General features: G+C 38.7%; 4 protein-coding genes across 6 annotated transcripts in view; 3 read left to right on the top strand and 1 right to left on the bottom strand.

Annotated features, from left to right (window-relative positions):
- The window catches only part of cep170aa (centrosomal protein 170Aa), a 42,281-nt gene extending 33,613 nt beyond the window's left edge, over nucleotides 1–8,668 (top strand). The window contains exons 15-23 of the mRNA XM_067515577.1: nucleotides 193–1,752; nucleotides 1,956–2,006; nucleotides 3,122–3,395; nucleotides 3,628–3,838; nucleotides 4,191–4,358; nucleotides 4,462–4,550; nucleotides 4,668–4,761; nucleotides 4,854–4,905; nucleotides 5,963–8,668. Of these exons, the coding sequence (XP_067371678.1) occupies nucleotides 193–1,752; nucleotides 1,956–2,006; nucleotides 3,122–3,395; nucleotides 3,628–3,838; nucleotides 4,191–4,358; nucleotides 4,462–4,550; nucleotides 4,668–4,761; nucleotides 4,854–4,905; nucleotides 5,963–6,294 (2,831 nt within the window). The 3' untranslated portion in view covers nucleotides 6,295–8,668. The remainder of the gene's footprint in view (nucleotides 1–192; nucleotides 1,753–1,955; nucleotides 2,007–3,121; nucleotides 3,396–3,627; nucleotides 3,839–4,190; nucleotides 4,359–4,461; nucleotides 4,551–4,667; nucleotides 4,762–4,853; nucleotides 4,906–5,962) is intronic.
- Nucleotides 8,669–9,203: 535 nt separating this feature from the next.
- On the bottom strand, nucleotides 9,204–10,975 carry hint1 (histidine triad nucleotide binding protein 1). Its single transcript, XM_067515540.1, has 3 exons — nucleotides 10,814–10,975; nucleotides 9,752–9,856; nucleotides 9,204–9,509 (listed from the first exon to the last, which is right to left on the bottom strand). Exons 1-3 carry the CDS (start codon nucleotides 10,922–10,924, stop codon nucleotides 9,345–9,347), a joined length of 381 nt encoding a protein of 126 aa, XP_067371641.1. The 5' UTR covers nucleotides 10,925–10,975; the 3' UTR covers nucleotides 9,204–9,344.
- On the top strand, nucleotides 10,938–13,175 carry lyrm7 (LYR motif containing 7). Of its 2 annotated transcripts, none has more exons than XM_067515555.1 (5): nucleotides 10,938–11,072; nucleotides 11,321–11,393; nucleotides 11,493–11,563; nucleotides 12,230–12,311; nucleotides 12,463–13,175. In XM_067515555.1, the coding sequence occupies exons 1-5, from the start codon at nucleotides 11,055–11,057 to the stop codon at nucleotides 12,531–12,533; spliced, it is 315 nt and encodes a 104-aa protein (XP_067371656.1). In that variant the 5' UTR covers nucleotides 10,938–11,054; the 3' UTR covers nucleotides 12,534–13,175. The 2 variants fall into 2 exon arrangements, with proteins under 2 accessions (XP_067371656.1, XP_067371664.1); XM_067515563.1 differs by having other exon boundaries at nucleotides 11,068–11,091.
- Nucleotides 13,176–13,835: 660 nt separating this feature from the next.
- Nucleotides 13,836–19,479, top strand: dync2li1 (dynein, cytoplasmic 2, light intermediate chain 1). Of its 2 annotated transcripts, XM_067515516.1 has the most exons (13): nucleotides 13,836–13,980; nucleotides 14,068–14,185; nucleotides 14,299–14,333; nucleotides 14,693–14,762; nucleotides 14,941–15,029; nucleotides 15,263–15,461; nucleotides 15,654–15,722; nucleotides 15,915–15,992; nucleotides 16,182–16,261; nucleotides 16,531–16,601; nucleotides 16,832–16,929; nucleotides 17,187–17,279; nucleotides 19,123–19,479. In XM_067515516.1, the coding sequence occupies exons 1-13, from the start codon at nucleotides 13,964–13,966 to the stop codon at nucleotides 19,183–19,185; spliced, it is 1,080 nt and encodes a 359-aa protein (XP_067371617.1). In that variant the 5' UTR covers nucleotides 13,836–13,963; the 3' UTR covers nucleotides 19,186–19,479. The 2 variants fall into 2 exon arrangements, with proteins under 2 accessions (XP_067371617.1, XP_067371627.1); XM_067515526.1 differs by lacking the exons at nucleotides 13,836–13,980; nucleotides 14,068–14,185 and having other exon boundaries at nucleotides 14,293–14,333; nucleotides 14,903–15,029.
- The last annotated feature ends 1,920 nt before the right edge of the window (nucleotides 19,480–21,399 follow it).

The following is a 21,399-nucleotide window of genomic DNA, read 5'->3' as shown; positions in this document are numbered from 1 at the left end:
GCACATAGTCACTTTACCATTAGAGAATTAATGGGCCTAAATGAAATGTTTAGACTAATCATATACATTTTTCTTGGAAACATAATTTAAAAACAATGATATTAATGATAATCACTCACTTGAATATGCTATCATGTAAAAAAAAATCCTGAATCTTAAGTGGGCTAAGTGGGCTTGTCCTTTACTCTCCAGAAGCTGATCCCTTTGAGTCTGGTGCACCGCTTAAAAGAGGGGAATCCTCCTCCAGTCTGGCTGACCGTAAACGCAGGACCCTTCCCCAGCTTCCTGTGGATGACCCTCGGGCTAAATCCAGCAACAAAGTTCTGAGGTCTGAGATTGGAGAGAAACAGGACACTGAACCGCAAGAAAAAGAGAAAAAGGGAGACAGAGAGTACCCAAAGCCCATGGATGAAGGTGAGATGACCAGTAAACGGAAGCAAAGCTCCACCTCTTCTCCATCCAAGGCTCCTGTCCGAACCTCTAGCACCACTGAGAGGAGAAAGAGGTCACAAGAAAGAAAAGGAGGAGGAACAGGAGAAGGAGAGAAGTCTGGGAAGCCTTTAGTGCGCCAAGGCAGCTTTACAATTGAAAAGCCCAGCGCTAATGTCCCTGCAGAGCTTATTCCACGCATCAACAAAGGGAGCAATGGGAGGGAACGTAGCGACTCTGTGGGCAGTATGGATACTGCTACACTGCTGAAGGACACAGAAGCTGTCATGGCATTCCTGGAGGCCAAGCTAAGAGATGAAAACAAACTAGACCAGAAAAATAGTAGATCAGGCATCACTGCTCATGGTTCAGGTTCTGCTTTTCCTAGTAGAACGGACTCCATCTCTCCTGAGTCAGATGTAGACACGGCCAGCACAGCTAGTCATGCAGCTGGAGAGGCAGAGAGGAAAGCTGCTGGTTGTGTACAGAAAAGACGTTCCCTCAGCAGTATGCACCGGGAGAAGAGCAATGTGAGCACATCATCCAAGACTAGTGTCACTAATACAAGTGCTCGTGAACGCTTAGAGAGGAAGGCTAAAACAAGAACTGTGGAGATGACAAGCCGAACTGATGTACGCCGATCTGTTCAGCCATCCTCCAGAGGACGCCAGCCTTCTCTGGATCTCACTGATGATGACCACACTTCCTCATTCCCCATCTCTGACATCCTCTCCTCAGACCAGGAAACCTACTCTGGACCTTTGGGGCACTCAGCACATGGACGCTCAGATGAGGTCCTTCTTTCCAAACCTGATAACAAGTCTGCTAAGACCTCTGCCAGTGGTTCCTCCAAAACCAACCGCACCCTACAGGCAGCCACTGCATCCTCTCTAAACAAGCAGGCCTCACTGCCTCAGCCCCGACCTACAAGAGCCTCCCTCCTCCGCCGTGCCCGCCTAGGGGATACATCTGATACGGATCTAGCTGATGCAGACAGGGTGTCTGTGGCTTCTGAGGTATCCACCACTAGCTCCACCTCTAAGCCACCATCTGGTCGGAAGGGAATGTCACGACTGGACATGCTGGCTCAGCCTCGTAGGACCCGTCTTGGCTCCATATCAGCCCGCAGTGACTCAGAGTGTACAGTGACCCGGAGCTCCACTTCTTCACAACGGCTGTCAGCTGAGACTGCTCTGCGTCTTGGATTGCGCACATCAACACCTACAGAAAACAGGCTGACACCGAGGATGAGAGCCAATAGCGTGTCTAAGCTGAATGAGACCAAGACCAGGACCACTACATCTGGATACTGCTCGCCCACAGGTGAGCACATAACATTATTTAGATTTTTTTTTGCATATTGTAGGAACATCTAGAAGAGGAAAAGTAGTTTCTTTGACAAATGCTGTGTAAGGATCCAAAAAGTCTACGCCATTGCATAACACAATTTGTGTCAGTGTCTAAACATTTGTCTGGTAACATTTTCACTGTGTTGACGTACTCATGCATTGGTTTTCATCATCCAGAGAGCTCTCTGCCTGAACCTGAGGGTGGTGAAGGAGAGGAGGAGCTTTTGGGTACTGTACCAAAACTGTAGAGCTTTCTTAGGATTGTGTGTTTGTGTGGTTTTTTTGTGTGTGTCAGACCTGGGTCACAGCAATAGAAGCCACCTATAAGCTCATTTAAAAGTATAATTTGTTTGGCAAAATCCAAATGGTAAAAATGGTTTTAGGAATAAATGAAAAGGCAATGTCTTTTTTTTTACATATTACAGAATTTTTGGGAAAAAAGTTTAATTGGTTTGAAAATGTTCAGATGTAAATGTATCAGTGTAGTTTTATTAATGTCCGTGAGTACAATGACCCAGCTCTAGCATGTGTTTCAGTGTCAACCCCATATCTCTTCCCTTAAATCCATCATGTAAGGCTAAGATGAAGACCTAAATGCTCTACCCACACTATATTTATATTTCAAAAAATGGAGCACAAACTGCAAAACCTGTAAGCACATGGTTTTGGAGCAGTGCTCCACATTCTGGAGAGATTTTCTCAAACACCATTACTTTGATAAATGTTATACACAAGAAACTGGTAGAGCATAGTGGTGTCTCGTCATTGTGCAGCCACATTAATGCTGGTACAGTATGTGATCATTTTGAAGTATTTTAAAATTTCTGGCTTTATTGGATGCTGTGTTTTGGCTGCCTGAGAGGGAAGCTTTCAGATGAACTCAAGTGTGTAGTTTTATTTATTGATTATTAGAGTTTTTTGTTTGTTTGTTTTTTGTTGCTGCTGCTGTTTCTGATGTTTTAAGTGTGATTTTACTATTGCAAAAACATTCCTGCTGACTCCCAAGAACAATAATTTAACAAAGACAATGAAAATAAATTAACATGCTTGGACTAACCACCATCATCTTTCATATTCATTGTCCCAATTTTTATTTTAGTTTAGGGATAGCATCTCAATTTCAGTCTCATTAAAAACAATATGTGCAGCCCAGAAATACAGAATTACTAATTATATTTATTATTTATCAGATCAAAGCATGATTGGCTGGGGAATACCTCATAAACAAAACATCTCATGTTCACAAGCTCTGTTATTAATTTTATGAATAACTAATGTTGTAATGTATTGAAGTACAGTAATATTGACTAAACAATTATATTCCCCTTCCATTACAATTGCAGTCTCCAGCAGCAGCAGATGGAGACGTCTGCCGCCAGAGTACGGCTCCACATCAGAGGAAGAGTTTGGCTCAAACCGGAATTCTTCAAAGCACGGAGGACGCTCAACTGTACGGCCTCATAATCTCACCCCTCACCGCAGCTCAAGGCTCGGCACGTCCTCAAGCACCGGCTCTACCATGGTGACGGGTCCAGGTGGAGTTGGGATTAAACATCGCATGAAAGAGCAAGAGGAGTACATCAGGGACTGGACGGCACACAGTGAGGAAATAGCCAGGTATTCATCTGAAGAATTAAATTTTTTAAAAATCTATGTAATATTTCACTGTGATATTGAAACATAATGTTTAGTAACAGCTGTCTTTAATGGCTTAACTTTAATGTTGATGTATGTGTGATTATAGGCTATAGTGCATATACTGCAGGTTGCATGTGGTCACATAGATGTCAATTCCGATTCCTAAAGAACCCTGTCTGATGGTTAACAGGTTATTCCCCTGTGTGCGCAGGATCAGCCAGGACCTGGCTAAGGACTTGGCCATCCTAGCTCGTGAGATCCACGATGTGGCTGGTGAGATCGACTCAGTCAGCTCATCTGGTACAGCACCCAGCACTACCGTCAGCACCGCCGCCACCACCCCGGGATCAGCTATTGACACCCGGGAAGAGGTAGGCCCTGCACATGCCATGCAGCCGGACATACAGGAGAGCATGAGAAAGGTGCCTGTTCTTCTTCTTCTAACATTTCCTTACTGTGTGTTTCCTCTGCGCCTTTGCCATTGTATTTGTGCAACAAAAACGTTACTCTAGTAGCTTTAATGAATTTCTTCCACGTCCACGTCCACTTCCATTCAATTACTTTGATTTACCTATTTCAGTACTGTAGTACTAAATTCTGACTTTTTCATGTTGGACTGTTAAACCTTGTACATGCTTAGACTGGAGAGAAGTAATTCCATTCCATTTCTCACATATTTTTTCCTAATTCTATAAATAAATCTCCAATTACACTGGAAGGAAATTATTTTTTTCTTGTTTTTGCTGCCCTTAACATCTTTCCCTCTTTGCCCAGTTGGTGGATCGCGTTTTCGATGAGAGCCTCAACTTCAGGAAGATCCCACCTGTGATTTCAACCAATAAGGCACCAGAGATCAATGGTAAGCTGGTGGAACTCCGTCCTCGTGCTCCCGACAGTCTGGAGCCCCGAGCTCTGAGGAGACGCACATGGAACAGAGAGGAGGTTAGAGGAAAATATCCTATATTGGGGGCTTTCGTAAAAACATTTGCCAACCCTTTTAGGATGTTATATATCACTGATAATTATTTGACCTCTGTATATTTAGGCGGTGTTGGACAGCCTGCTGCTGAATTCAGTCTCTCAGCTGTCTACTAAGATCAGACACTCTGTTGACAAAACAGCAGGAAAAATCAGGTTATTCAACTTTGTAATATTATTTCCAATTTATATGTCACAGTGTAATTTGTGTGTATATACCCTCAAGATAGCAAAAAGATAGTGTGAATGATTATGTTTTTTTTTTTACTTCAGAATTCTGTTTAAGGATAAGGACAGGAACTGGGATGAAATTGAGAATAAATTGCGTTCAGAGAGTGACATACCACTTCTGAAAACCTCCAATAAGGTAAATATGTCTGAACAATATTTGGGATTGGGAGAAGTGTAGTGACATTGGAAGTTAATTATTTTTTGTTTGATTGTTTTTCTAACATGCAGGAGATTTCCTCAATTCTGCTTGAACTGAAGAGAGTTGAGAAGCAGCTTCAAGGTAAAGTAACACATGTACACCTCATCTTATGACAAATTTCACCTTCTCTGATATGTATACAGTTGTCAGTATTTTTGATCACAGGATCCCTTTATGTCAGAGTATCAAAAAGTCAAAGCAAAAAAGTGGTGACAACAACTCAGATAAGGGCTGAGGTATGTTTTTACACATTCCCCAATACTATATTGTTAATCCACAAGTTTTACACTGTCTGTCAATAAAGTCTGTCGCTCTCAGAAATTTAAGAGGATTGGGCTGTATAAAACATTCTTTTTTGAAAGCCCTTAACACAACAACACTGAGTACACTGTTGGTCAACATCCAGCAGCCATATAGCAAAGGACTTCCTGAACCAATAAAAAACTACAGTAGAGTGTGAGACTGCATAAACATGAGAGAGGAAACATTCTCAAAGGGCAACCAGGTAGAGAAACTAATAAATCAAAAGGCCAGCATAAGATGAAACACAGTTGAAGATGACAGGAAGCACATTTAGCAGTACATTTAGTTAGATTAAATTGGGTTCAGCATGTTTAGTGTGGACCTGGCCAGGACCACCAGAGTGACTGCATAGCACCAGCTGTGAAGCAGTGGTGAAAGTTTGCTGACACAGGGCTGAGTGGGCATAAAAGGTGTATGGTAGGTGAAATATATAGTGGGCACTATGAATGTCAAGTTTGTAAACCCAAAGAAAACATAACTGTTAAAGTCATCCATATCTAGGAAGATTAAATCTGTCACCAAAAATAAAGGCAGATATCAGTGGTTTACATACTTTTGGCAGTTCTTTTTTGTTTTTTTGTTTTTTAATGGCATTTCTTTAGTCGCATAAGATTTTAGTTTTTTATTAAATGGCTTCAGTCCTAGATTTTGGGTTAAATTAAATATGCTTGTAACAAACAGATAAGATTTGACATTTTTATGATATTGACAAGTTTAGCGGTCTTCTGTATGTAGATTTATGTTATCAAATATTCATGCTAAACAAGCAACAGACAAAGTGAAATAAAAGTCTTTTAGTAGCAGCCATTGATTTATTTCCCTGTTTCTGTTTCAGTGATTAATGTGATGGTAGATCCAGATGGGACTCTGGATGCTCTGGCGAGCCTTGGCCTGACCAGCCCCACCACACCTACCAAGCCTCAAACTGCCAAACCAAGTTCCCCCTCTGGCACCACACCTGGGTCTGTGCCCCCAGCCAAAGAATTGTTGCCTGCGATCCTTCCTGGCCCTGGAAGTTCAACAGTCTCCTCCAGGGTTCAAGCGGGTTCTGCCAGCACAGAGGAGACTGTACGAAACCCCAGTGTGGGGGTGGGATTACCAGGCGTTGGAGGACTACCCTTCAACCGCATGAGGCCAAATGGAGAGGAGACCATCGCACAGAAATGAACAAAATTTTCTTGAAATGAGGATTATGTGAATAAACATAAATCTAGATTAGAGGGCAGGTGCTTTTGAGAAAAAACAGGTGTAGAAACATTTGAACATTTCTTTAAAGAAAAGTTGCCATTTTTTTGATTACACCAGTTTATTATGAGTTTAATATCAACGTAATTTAGGTATGTTTTACCATGCAGTTGGAAATGAAGTGCTTCAGATATCCTTTGGACTTCACAGGCTAAATCTTTACTGATGCATTTCAGATGGAACAGAAACTGACCCATGCACGATTTGGATATTATGAGGTTTTCAGCTTACTTCAACTCTTCATACTGACAGGACAACATGGCTTCCTAACAATTTAAATGCCACCTGGCGGCGTTCTCAGTGGACAGATCTACATCATCTTCTTTCTTAAATCTCTCTTCTCCTCTTGCCCTCTCCATGTGTCTGGACTCTGCCTACACTAAGGACATGCCTTAAATAACATTCTTGATGGTAGCAGTATACGCCCCATTTTCTAAAATACAAGACGACTTCTAAGACTTATACAGTACTTTAAGACAAACAGAATGCATTGTAAAATAACACTTGCAAAGTTTTTTTTTTACTTACACTATGATAAAGCAACAAATTGCAATAATATATTAGCTCCTGTTTAGTGCAAAGAATATTTCAGCAGCCTTAAGTAACCACCCTGATAAAATACAGTCAAAAGTGAAATGCTCTAGGCCTGAAACAGATCACAAATTAAGCTGAATAGCAGAAGTTTTGATGTATTTTAACTGTCCGTCCCGTGAACTCTCTCTCAAACTGACTGAGATGTGTTGTGCCTGCTAATCTCTGTGGTAACCAACATTTCCTTCACCCTTCACCCCCCATTTTAAGTAAGAATAATCATCTACCAAAGTTCACGTTATCATTCTCGAACAGTACACCCACTCTGAAATTAGGGTGTTGCATAAAAACTGATATTGCAGTTTGTATTGCATATTGTATTATTTTGATGGAGCTCAACTTCCTTGTAGTTTACCTATTCTCTCCAAATGTCAACAAATCAAAGATTCTAAAAACTTGTATTGTGATGAAACACAAATTTAATCATATCATATTTGGAACATGTGACATGGCCTATGACAATTAATGCCCTTAGAGCTTTTTGCTACAGTACATCCACTCAAGTGTCCTATTATTTCCAATTGGTTTTTTCTACTTATTCTGGTTAGACAATGTATTTTTTAAATTTGCAATGATGAGTAAAAAAATAAAAACTTAAAGCTAAATATTTTATATTTAGATAGTGCTATTATAGATATTATACTTCTAAATGCTTTGAGTTACCAAACAAAATAAAAAACTTTTTTTATGTCACCAACCATTGTGAGCTAAAGTACATACAATACCTGAACATGTGAAATCTGCTAGAATTGTTTTTATTTTTTCCTAATGTCTTGTTTAAAAGGACATAAACAACTTACAAGAAGGTCTTCTGTGGCTTTAAATATGATGAATGTCCGTGAGTAGAAATGATCTTTGAAAGTTAGCTCCACATTTATTTTAAAAAGTTTGTTTGTACTACAGCTTCATATCAGTGTACATACAGAAGGTGTATTGTTCTGCTTCCACCAAGGGGGAGGGGGGTTCCAGCGCAGTGATATTGTAGAACTGCAGACAGGTTATATAGTTATAGTTCTTTCTCACTGATTTTGCTGCTTTTCTATTTACTTTTTTAGAATAACAATTTTCTGAATCTTTGTTCAGCTTCTAGTCTGTGTTCTAGAGTAAGATAACTTCAATTAGTACTTAGATACTCTTTCAATAGTGAGTTTAGGTACCAGATTACATCTTAATTTCCTTCTCTATACTGTACTGTACAATGTTAGTCAATGCCTCAAAGTGCCCATTATGACCACATAAGGGCATTGATTACAGAGAAAAAAATTAGTTGTCTAAAACATTTCTCTTATTTTGCACATTAGATTGTGGTGTGCTTTCATACAGATATAGTGAAGAAGCAGTGAGGCCACTTCGAATGTCACCGGTTTGGACAAAGAATGAGATCAGTATGAAATCAGAAGTGACTGCTTTGTTTCTCTGGAAATTTCATGTCTGTACAAATAAAGCCTCTTACTGTTGTATTATTCCCCCATTTTATCAGAATTTTTAGGGACTGTGAATGCTAGGTACATGTTTATTTTTTAAATTCTACGTCTCATCTGATCAGTGTTTTTTGTTATGCTTTTCCTGTTTATTTTGTAAAGAAATCTGCATCATTTTATTTATTTTTGTTTATTATTTTGTGGATGTTATATGTATTTTATATTTGTTCGATTATCTGCATTGTTTCTTACTGTTAATAAACAGAGCCATTCACTTGTCTGAATTCATGTGACTATGCACTGAACTTTCAAATCCAGGCAGACACATAAAAGCCTATTTTGAACGGAAAGGCCATTTTGTCCACAGTATGTGTTCACCAGTATTTCCATGGAATTTACCCCTCAAAATGAAAAACCTGTGCTTTTCACAGTGTCAGCACTACTGAAAGAATATGAACATGTATTTATTTTTTCCCAACTTGGAAGAAAGCTTATGTCAGTGTCATTTTACACAAAGGATTTATTCTTTATATATTACTACATTTCTATATATCTCACTAAGTACACGTGTCTTCTCTCCAGGCAGAAAACGTAAATGACTCAGCTACCCATTTGTGTGTGGCTGAACCTAAACATTTGCATTCTCAACTGATATAAATTTTCACACAAGGAACAATGTCAATCATAAACTGCAAAGAGTGTTAAAGTTTTATTACATTTATATAAATGTAGATGTCTGTGTGCATTACAGTGTCAGCTGACTGCACAGGATCCAAAGCTATTTAAAGTGGGGGTGGGGAAAAAAGACAAACATGTCTCTCTGTTGTTGTGAAGTGCATTTTATTACCACTGATGTATTTCCAGGTTTTATGTAGACTAATTTGACTTGACAAACTGTTTTAGTTGATCAGACAGCAGATGTAGATACTTATTACAGAGTGGTCTGTGCGAGGAAACAGGTTAGCCAGGGGGCCATCCCATCATGCGTCCACCAAGGATGTGGACATGAATATGGTAGACAGACTGGCCTCCATCGGGCCCATCATTGATGACAATCCTGTAGCCTTTAGACAGGCCTGCATCTTGAGCACACTTCTTTGCAACTAGCAACAAGTGGCCCAACAACTAAAAAGACAGAATGAGAATTTATCAAGGAGAAATTAAAAATAAGGTACATTAAGTGAATTTTAGAACAAAAGCATACAATTCCTTGATTAAAATGCAATGTTCAGATACAGCATTGTCCCGCATTAAACAACTGCAAAGGGTTCCATCTAGTGGTTAATCATAGAAACAAATCACTAAAATCATCAGGAGTAAGTAATTTGTAGTTTATTAAGCAAACAGGGTAATACAATCATACTTACTGCAGCATCACCTTCCTCTGCTTGGGACAGTTGAACAATTGGCTTTTTTGGGACAACAAGGATGTGAGTGGGAGCTTGAGGAGAAACATCAGGGAAGGCTACACACTGAAAAAGAAAACAAAAAAAAGTAAATACAGGCAGGTAAATTAAGTACACTGTAATATTGAATCGGGCACTGATTTTTGACATGATCCTAGTTATTTAACAACAATTAGTGAAACAGTAAAGCTTTACTACCCATAAAGTAAACTAAAGACCATGGATGTATTAAAAAAACTCTTTACCTACATTCAAAATATAGACAATAAACTGCAGCTAATGCACAATTAATAAACTAGTGCTTGTGCTAACTGCATAAGAAGATCCAAATTAAAGGAGCCTGATTTTGTCATAATGTATGAAAAAAGCAGGTCACGTGTAAACTTACATCATTGGGCCATAGTGCATAATATTACCATAAGAGACTGAAGGTTGTGCATGTAGTGGGAGGAAGCCTAGATGAAAACAAAATGGTAAAAGTGTTCCTGGCAAAATAATAGCAAACTACTGAAAAAAAAAACACTAAAAGTTTTTGTATGTTTTGCATAATTTTACTTCAAAATTACCTATGTGCATGCAGTGGGTGGATTACTAACAGTAACCAAAAAGAGGCAAACGTGGCCAAATGGACTTTGTCATATTTTGGTGGAGAGGAAAGTGTCTGCAGATGCCAAGTGGTAGCTAGTGTAACGTGCAGTTACTTTCAACTAAATCCATACATAGGAACCGTTAAATTGTCTTTAACAGCCTCTTTGATGCATTTTCTATACTATAGTATTCTATCCTTTCTATATATTGTAATCTGTGTTGTACTACTGCAAGACAGTATTAGTTTGATTAAACCCAGCTTTAAGCTTACATGTAACACATATTTCTAGATAAATATTCCTTAACTGCAGCACTATGACGTTAGTTGCAATTTCCGCGAAGCTAACGAGGAGCTAACATAGAGGAACTTGTAAGACACACTGTCTTTGACAGCATTGCCTAATTGCACCCACATATAAAAATTGGAAGGCATACCAGATCATCCTCATAGATAAACTTAGCAGGAATCTCTTTGCGTACGATTTTCCCAAATATTGTGTCCCCGCCCGGCCGGGCAGCCTGCGCTTTTGCCGTTTCATCAGCCATGTTGGCGCAGCGAAACCGCCCGTGTGCGCTGCTTTTGGCTCTATACAACGACAGCGAAGGCTCATTGGATATAAAAAGCTATGCGCTGATTGGTTATCTTCTGCACCGGAAGTGAGCAAAATAAGTCAACATGGACGCTCGGCTGAAGGTGGGAATGCTAAAATTATGTTAGAAAATTACCATTTTGCTCCTTAGAAATAAATATTATTTTTACTTCACTTAGATATTTTTAATGTTATCATATTGTTGACTACATTAGAAATTCATAAATGCAAATTCAATCGCTAAACACTCGTTTGTCTTAGTTTTCCAAAGGTCGTCAAACAGTACATTGCATCAATTCGTGTTTATAAAGCTGTCAAATATAAACTAAACTTGAAATTGTGTAACGTGCAGGTCCTAGGCGTGTTTAAAGCCCTACACAGAACGAGGATGGCTGTATTCAAAGAAGACAACAAAGCATTGACAGGTATGTTATGTGCCTGGTTTGTCCTAATGCCCCCAGTAGAAACAACAAACAGGAGATAAATATATGCTCTTCAGTATAAAATGTGCTTTCTTCCACAAGCTGCAAGATTAAAGATCAATGAGGAGTTCCGGAAAAACAAAAATGAAACATCGGAAGAAAACATCAAACGGGTACGTTGCGGATTTCGTAATCTGCTATTCTTCGTTTTTAAACATTTTAAACAAACAGAAATATAATGACTTGTTTATGGTCTGCATATCGTTAATTAATTTACCAGTTTTGCATTGAAGTATGTATGTGAATATCCCACTACACTCTATCATCACTGCTTTTGGAGTCATGGAAAGATTACAGAATATGTCTCCAGTGCAGAGGCCTGGGAGGTAAAAGAACCCTATACATGCCAGTTTTTGTTAAGAAGTCCAAATCATTGAAAACTAGCAGAGTTATAGTTTCTATATTTTTGTTCCTCCATGATTCAGCTACTCAGAGGACACTACAGTTAGCATGCAGGAAACTTAACAAACTATTTGATTGTTAACATTGATAGATTCCTAAAATACACTAAAACAGCCAAACCAGTCTTTATGTGACCGTTATATGACAATAAAACTGAGTTGTATTGCCCGTCGCAGCTTTGAGAGGGATTTATACAGCATTTTTGATGTGACCAAATAATTAAAGTTAAGGCACATAATGACACAAATGTCCAAAAAGACATGAATCAGGAGCGGTAGTTTAAAGGGGCAGATTGTACTTATGCCTCCAGAGCCCCCTTCTCATAATCTGTGCACGTCTCCAGTATAATAAAAGTCATTATGTTTTTCCTTTTACAGATGATCAAAATGGGCTCAGATGTAGAAACTGTTCTTCGAGAGTCTGTGTTACAAGTGGAACATAAAGGAGAAAATACGCTGTGTATGTTTTCTATTCTTCTTAAAATGGTGCTACCATGCCAGAAAGTAGTTTGTATGAAAAGAATATAAAGCATTGATCTTAACTTATTGCATTTTAATAATTTTTCCTAATTATCTGTACTTACTAAGTTGTTCTTCTTTCACTGTCACAGTGCTGCGACCCAGAGAGAGTCTTCTTTTAGAAAACGTACCTTTTTGCGACCAGCCAAGGAAAAAGCCATGACAGACTGTATGATGACACATTTATCCTTATAAAGTTTCCAATCTATGTAGAATTTAATGGAATTATCCAAAACCACATTTCAAACTGTTCAGAATTTCTTGATGAAAAACAAGTCCTGGCTACATGAAGTTGTGCCTGTTTTTCACTCACCAAAGATTTCAGCATTTCCATTTCAAAAAGATCTGTACTGTACATATATGCTAGAGTACTTCATCTCATGTAATTTAAATGTTGTCATATATGTTGGAGGTTTTCTGGCTCTGCCTAAGAACTTCAGATCCTAAACTAAACACGTTACTGCTACTGGAAAATGTTTCCTTATATTGCGACTGAGGTTTCGCCTGAATTTCATTTGTGGTTCAAACCACTAAAGATGATCTATCACAATGTAGTCAATGGTTTAGAAAAGGACTGGGTCTTTTTATTTAGTATTACTAATGCAAGGCTGTATAAGCTATACGGATGTACTAGAATCGGAAATGACATTTTGTTTTATTGATTATTTGTATTTGCCACAGTGTGACATGCGTCTGTAACTAAGGTGTTAAGGGACTTGAAAATGAAAAATATTTTTAATGATGTGTATTTAAAGACTTGTTTCACATGGAACAGACAGTTCAATAAATGATAAACTAGAAGCCAGTTTGGCAAATACAGACGTATATTTCTTTTAATGAGACCCACAATGACTAACAACCATACTGAGAATTCTTTAATGTAATCAGTCTATGACCCCTGAATTTTGCAGATGGTGTATCCAGAGGAATTCTTTACAGCAAATGTTCAAGAGTTATTTAATTGCTTTAATAAATAAGCAATTTGCAAGCAAAGTATAACAATGTTATATACTAATTTCAACTTTTTAGTTGAAGATTTAGATTGAAACTTTATACAGGTAGTAAATTAAGGGGGCCTGGTGGCTCTGCATAAGAGCATCGGTTTACCACATAACCAATGTCAATGGCTTTCGGGCTGTCCTCTCAAGGGTCGCCACAGCGGAACATATTCATTTGGGTTATGTTTTTACACCCGATGCCCTTCCTGCCGCAGCACTCCCATTTTTGCAGGGTTCGGGACTGGCACCAAGGTTGCCCGTGGTGGCTGGGCAGGGCCAAGCCTGGTGGCCCCCGAACCTAATAACCAATGTAGAGGGGCTTTATTCATATGTTTTATAAACAGGCCTGATTGCTAGAATATAATATATAGGATATGTAGGGAGAGGGTGAAAACGGAAGATGGCAGCAATACAACAGATGGGACGCCGGCTGCCATAAAAACTTCCAAAAGAAGAAGAAGGTACTACGTTTCCCATAATGCTTATTATGAGGAATAATGATTTCGTCATCGAAATGAGCCGTTGCTCTGGTAACGCTTATGCCTTTGGTTTAGCTTGTCGATGGTTTTGACAGCTTTTTTGTTATACTTCTAAGATGATGCCAAAATTACAGTGAGTATGCGGATTTTCCTCATAAACAGAATATCGTAGAAATAACACCCCTTTAACAACGCGTCCGTTTTGTCTGGTATTCGTTAGCTCAGACACGTTATGGGAGCATGCTGCGGCGGAGGTCCAGAGTCGGGAAGCCGAAGGCGGAGGGGAAGGAGAGACAGTCAACGAGAGGAGCGTGTTGCTAATGGGCAGCAAGGCTGGTGTACGTTTACCGCCTGACTGCAGCCTACATTGGCTGCTTTCATATAGAGACGCGGCTGCGTTTTGGTTCGCTAACTACGTGCGTTAATTTAAGCTCCCCTTTGCTCTTTTCAGGGAAAAACGTCCATTCTCCTCAGATGCCTCGACAGGTGAGTGTGATCTAGGTAATCAAAATGAGTCCCCTCAAAAGAAGTAGCATTAGCCTCATGATTGGATCCATGTTGCCTTTAACTGTCTTTAGACGCTGTGTTACGTTATAACGCTATCAAAAAAAAAATAGACATGGCAATTAAACAGTAATACTTTGAACATGGAAGTTTAATTCTGAACACGTGGGAGTACAGGTTGATAATATGTGCTTCAAGATCACTAGCTGTCAAAGCTTTGAACCCATGGTTTTTCTCAGAGAATAGAACTGATAAAGTAACTTTTGAGTTGGATTAGGTTCAAAGCACAGGAGGCAACTAAGTGGATCTTTTGGTTTGAATTGTTTTTCTTTATCCATCAGAGATGAACCACCCAAGCCAACTCTGGCGCTGGAGTACACCTTTGGCAGACGAGCCAGAGGACACAGCACAGTAAGGACAATTAAAGAGACAAAGCTGATAAGTTTTGATAAACTTAACCATGTACATTTTAATTAAAGTTATGTAACCCTGCTATTGATAGTGAATTGTTGCAGAAATGTAGAATATGTTTACAATTTTCCATAATGCAGTTTGTCATGAGATGGTCAAACTGATAGTTTCACTTCAGCCCAAGGACATAGCCCACATATGGGAATTGGGAGGAGGGACCTCTTTGTCAGACTTGGTCCAGATCCCCATCACTCCTGTCAGCATCAGGTGGGTTGGTTACACACATTACTGAGGTTTTGTTGTCTCCGTAGACTATTGTAGGTGCTACACTTGCATTAAAATAGCTACAATATTGTATATTTAAAATCATGGTTTCAGCAGCAGTGCCTTGAGGTTAAAATTAAAGTTATTGTCTTTCCTCGGTCTGAACCTCACTGCTGTAGCAAGAGCTTAATTACTATATCATGCCTCTTTAGAAGAACTGTATCCTTGTTTCCAAGGTCTCTCTCAGTCATCCTCATTCTGGACTTGTCTATACCCAATGCCCTGTGGGAAACCATGGAAAAACTGCTGCAGGCAACACAGGCGCAGTTGAAGAACGTTTCTTCACAGGCACAACAAATAGAAAGGGCCAAAGGAGGCGCTAAACACCAGACACTGGTGCACTCAGCAGCACGTATCCTGCCTAAAGATTATCCCGTAGGACTCATTATATACTTGCCAAACATATTAACGACATGGTAGTTCACCAAATCTAGTTGTTTGCGAAATTAAACCTCGGTTCCTAGATAAACTTGAAAATGGATGTTTAAAGCTTTTTTTGTTGGTGTGGTTGGGTTTCTGGTGTGCTGCCATTATAAGATGTCATTGTAACTGTGACTTTGTCAACAGGACAGAGAACTGATTAGTCCCTTTCCTGTTCCTCTGCTCATCATTGGGAGCAAGTATGACAAATTTCAGGTAAAACAGACTCTTCAGCTTATACTGCCAACAAACTAGTCACACGTTGACCCAAAAAAAACCCAAAACATTTGATCCACATCAATTTCACTCCCTCCCGACTAACTTCTGATGCATAGAACTTAATATGTTTTTAGGCATCACAGTTTTTCAAATGTTACAGTAGTGAGGGTTTTTCTATATGTGTTGCAGGAATTTGACTCTGATAAGAAGAAAGTTGTGAGTAAAACACTGCGTTTTATTGCCCACTACTACGCAGCCTCACTTATTGTAAGTACTTTCACCATACAGTTAACATAGAATAATTAATTACAGTTATTTTAACTTTTCAGCATAAAATTTAATTACAACTTGGTGCATATTAGTTTTGTAATATTTCTTCCCTGTTTGCTTTCAGTGATGATTAAATCTTATTTCAATTTTTTTTCTTTCTATTTCTGTGCTTACATTTTTCATCAGTTCACCAGTGTTAAGTCGGAGAGTCTAATGTCAAAAACATCTCACTTCTTCTCTCACTTGGCTTTTGGTCTGGACAGAGGGTGAGGATGATCATTCAACATTGTACACAGAAAAGTACTGGACAACAGTCAGAATTTGTAATAGCAATATTACCAGCATTCTGTACATTCCCCAGTTCCATTTAACACACAATGTTCAAGTGACAGCTCCAAATGGATTAAATAGAGATGATGTATTTCACCATCTTCATTCTGTAACACAGATGTAACATTTATTGTTGTTTAATGATGCAATAATGATTTTGTGTAGTTTTTCCACTATTTATTTTTTTACTTTATTTTGTCATCAGCAAAACTGTTTCCTGTGACTCAACCAAGCCCCTCATCATTCCAGCAGGTTCTGACTCTTTCAGCCAAATAGGTGAGAACAGCAGTGCTCAGTGGCCAAAGATAGTAATTCAAGATTCAAAGAAGTTCTTTGAATCTTGATTCAAAGTGTTTAAAAAAAAAAATTATAATAATGTATTTTAATTTTATCTTGACTGTGCTGTATAAAATGAAAAACACTTGATGTAGAGCCACTTTGATTAGTTGTTGTGAACAGGCTGTATCTATATATTTATAGTATTTAAAATTATGCTTATGCTGTAGGTTCCCCTCCTATTGCTGACATAGACATAAGTTCCCTGCATGCCAAAAACCCAAAGGACCTATGGAAGAAAGTCTATGAGCGTGTCTTTCCCGAAGAGGTAATTTAGTCAGTGTTAAATTATTTGCTTTTATCAAAATCGATTTTTTTTTTTCATCAAATAATTTTTATAGGAAATTAGTACTCTCAAGCTGAACAATCGTTTTAAAAAATGTTAAGTGTGTATATTTATGAAAAACTGTTTTCTAAATAAATATGCACAATTAAATCAACACAGACATCTATCGTTTTCCATCTTCCATCATTTTCTGTACTTTTTATGTAATTACAGACATTTAACCAACTTAATCTTTGCAGAACACCAGTGAGCAAAGGGAACTAAAGGATCCAGCCAAAGACCCACAGTACAGTGAGCTGCAAATTGATGCAATGAGAGCCCAGAAAGACCAGGTAACACATCCTAAATAGAGTTCACACGGTTGATTCAGTATGTTTGCATCCCCTTTTGTTGAAACAGCACAGACTTGATTGTCTGGAGACAGATAATATTTTTTTCTTTATGTTTTGCACCCATACAATTGTCATTACTTTACTATAACTTTATTATACAGTTCTTGACCATTTTTGGTCCTCTGGTGATGGAACTTTTGTACTAGCTGAATGTGCAGTGAATAATATGTTGATAGGGGGAAAAAATCTATATATAGATATAGATAGATGGATATATAGATATATCTTTATAGATGCTCAAGACAGTGTTGTGCACTCTGCTCCAACCCTGTTTTAAACCAGGGTAATGTTCCAGAATAACCTTCAGTAACCTGTATGCAGTCACATTTCTATCATAGTCTTATTACTCACTTTATGTATGATGAGGTTATAAACTCAGAGATGATTACTCTACTTGTCAGCCTGCCCCACTACTTGAACTGCAGTAACCCACTGGAGTCAAACATATCAGTCAGCGCTGTTATCGCTGACTATCTCTCACCTGATATTGCTCGTCTTGCTCGGCCGTTGGATGGCACATCACATGCTGTATTTGCTTTGGGTAGCCATCAGAGAAATAGGTTAAAAGTTCATTCTACCTGGTTTGTAAAAAGGTAAAGGCAAAAAAGGTTTGTAGAAGCTTGATTGCATGTCAGGACAGACTGGTTTGTCTAAGTGGATACACAAAATGAGTTTGTTTACACGTAGCTTCTGTATTAAAATCTGTCCACTTTATATTTTGTTTTGTTATCTTAATTATAAGATCCAAAATAATGTAAAAAAACTAAATTAGTACACCCAAATATTTGGGACCTCTTTCCAGAGTTTAAGTGAAAAATGTACAGTAAGATATAATTAAAACATTTTACCTTTAAGGCCCCGCCAATTTACCTTACCTTATCATACATTGCCTGGCCAAATAAAGTTTACTACCCGGCTTTAAATAAGCAAATAGGTAAGAGTCTACTCCTGGATAATTAGTTCAGTGATTAATGTGGTAACAGGTTTTTATTAATTTTATTTTTTCTTCCATGGTGACATGAGCATATTTCAAGATCAAAATACTGGAATTCATCAAGCTCAAATTATGAAAGAGTGGTTCAGGGAGCATAAGACATTAGTTTTACATATTGAGTGGTCATCTTAACCCCACTGGGACTTTTTGGGATGTGCTGGAGAAGACTTTACATAGTGGTCTGAGTCTTCTATCATCAATACAAGTTCTTAATGAAATATTAATTTAATTGTGGATGGAAATTGTGACATTGCATAAACTAATCTGAACAGTGCCATGGCAAATGTTTGCCATAATCAAAGGTAAAGTAGTCCAATGAAAAAAGTGTGTGGCCCTTCTTTTAATTTTTGGCAGACCAGTGTTTAATGCCAAGTATCACAAAATTAACCTCTTTACAGCTTAAATGTATGTGAAAATTATTACTGCATTTTATGCATCCAAAATCTGAAATGAGCTTTTAACTTTTAAGTAGAATCTCTATTACATAGTGCTGGTCTGTAAGACCTTTCCAAAATCCAGAAAAAGTGAAGAAACTAGCCCATCTCCTTCACTCAAAATAAAGCCAGAAAGAATGTTCACAGTCCGTCAGCTGCACTGTGTGAACTGGAGTAGTCGCCTAAACGTCCCATATCTTGCCGGTGTTTTAAAAATGATGTTAATGCCCGCTTATGTCTGATGAAGAACAAAACCATAGCTACAGTTATGAGGAGTTTGAAGGCATTCCTGCATTTTAGCATTTGCTTCTACCTTTTCATCCTACTTCACTCTCTTTCTGCATCTGTGTTTCAGGAGTTGGAGCAGTATAAGAGAAATGCAGCTAAATCATGGAAAGCACTGGAGCTGGATACTTGAGAAAATCTCCTTTTATGATGTCTCACACATTTATAAACGAAACGTCTGTTTGATTTAGTTTTTTGTGCTACTCTGTTTTCTTACATAATGTATAGCTCAAAGTAAAACCATTCACACTGTACTATTGATAAAATGAGTTCTAGAAACATAAACAATTTTGCATTATTACAATTGTAATCACAATATTTGAACAAAAAAGTCATTTATGCATGTTGTTCATACAAAATATGACAGACCTTTTGAAGCTTAGAACATGTATTTTCTGGTACTAAATGTAATAAACAATCACTAAATTCTCGTTCAAAATATTCAAAATGAGTACTAGTGCAAATAGTTCAAACATCAAGTTACATAAGTTAACAAAAAAGACTTTGTATGTTTATACAAAAAGCAGTATCTTGAAATTTGTGTAAATATTAGTCAGAATGGCCTATTTAAACTATAGTATACTGAACTTGAGGCTAAATCAGAATCAGATTTATTGGCCAAGTGTGATAACACGTACACGAATTTGCTTTTGCTGCTCAATGGTTGCTCTCAAGGACACGTTCAAGGAGTAACAATAAAGACAATATGAAAGTGATGAATATCATACAAGGAAAAAGGGAAAACTGCAACAATGTAAGAATTGCCTAAAGAAGGCAGGCCCAGGTGCAGTGTGTGTGGCAGTTCCAACACAATTACTTGTGTACTTAATGTGCTGTGTGTGTGTGTTTTTGATTGGGCATGTTGTAGTTAAGTGTTAGTGTGTCCATTGTATACAGTAACAAGGATAACATCTATGTATCCGTAAGTATGAAAAACTCTTCTGGTGTCTGGTGGTTTTGACAGAAAGAGCTCCACCTGCCAGACAGGTGCTACAAGCTGAATGAGGTTGTGTCCGATGAGTGGTCAGTGGGGATTTTCTTTACCTGCTTTGATGTCCTGGAGAGTAGGCAGGGGAGCACCAGTGATTCTTCCTGCAGTTCTTACTGTCCGCTGCAGTCGCTTCTTGTCCTGTTTGGTGGCTAGTCCTAACCAGACTGATCGACGAGCACAGGACAGTGTAGAACTGAATCAGCAATTCCTGTGTCAGGTCGATCCCCTCAGCCATCGTAGGAAATTCATCTGCTGCTGAGCCTTTCAGACGATAGAGTCAATGTTGTTTTCCCATCTCAAGTCATGGGTGATAGTGGACCCCAATAATTTAAAGGATTTCATAGTTTTCCCATCCCTACCTGCTGTGTTCTTTTAGGAAGCTGGTGATCCACTGACAGATGGAGGAGGATGCAGAGAGATGGGAAAGTTTGGGGGACAGGATTTTGGGATTTTTGGCATTGAACGCTGAGCTGAAATCTACAAACAAAAGTCCGTATGTCCCAGGGCTGTCGAGGTGATCCAGGATGTAAGGCAGTCCTACGTTAAATGCGTCGTCTACTGACCTGTTTGACCTGTATGCCAACTTCAGGGGGTCTGGCCGGAACCCTGTGATGTTTTTCAGGTGGTTGAACACTAGTCAGTCGTTGAAAGGATTTCAGAGCCACAGATGTCAGAGCAATTTGCCTGTAGTCATTTAGACCTGTGGTAGCACCTTGTGTGTCTTGAGGTGGAAGTATGATGGTAAGTAACTCCTGTAATTTGTAATGTCCAATGCTCCCCACACTGCTATGGCATCACTGGCAGAAAAAACGTTTTCCAGCTTTTCAGCATAGTTTCTCTTTGGCACCTTGATCTCCTGTGAATTTTTGCCCTGGCTGTACAGTATTAACCCCACTTCTATACGCTTCCTCTTTAGTCCTGCAAAGCTGTCTCAGTCTAGCTGTGAACCATGGCTTGTGGTCTTGGTTGGCACATACATTTCCTCACAAAAACTGACATATGATGTCACAGTGTCCATCAGTTCATCAAGGTTTTTAGCTGCAGCTTCAAAAACACTCCAATTTGTGCAGTCAAACAGTCGGTACAAACGCTTCACAATTTTACCTAAAAGATTTGCAGATTTTACCTTTTGCTTATAGGTCAGCAGGAGATGAACCACACAGTGATTTGAGTGACCCAGAGTTCTGGGAATAGAGCGATAAGCGTCTTTCAGCACAGTGTAGCAGTGATCCAGTATACAGCATTATTGTCTCTGGTGGGACACTTTATGTGCTGTTTAGATTTAGGCAGTTCGTGGTTCAGTTTTTGATAAAATCCCAGAATACAACGAAAATAGAGTCAGGGTGTTTTAATTCC

The sequence above is a fragment of the Channa argus genome, chromosome 1 (genome assembly GCF_033026475.1).
Source record: "Channa argus isolate prfri chromosome 1, Channa argus male v1.0, whole genome shotgun sequence".
NCBI classification, from domain to species: Eukaryota; Metazoa; Chordata; class Actinopteri; order Anabantiformes; family Channidae; genus Channa; species Channa argus.
This window is presented reverse-complemented; position numbering and strand designations above follow the sequence as displayed.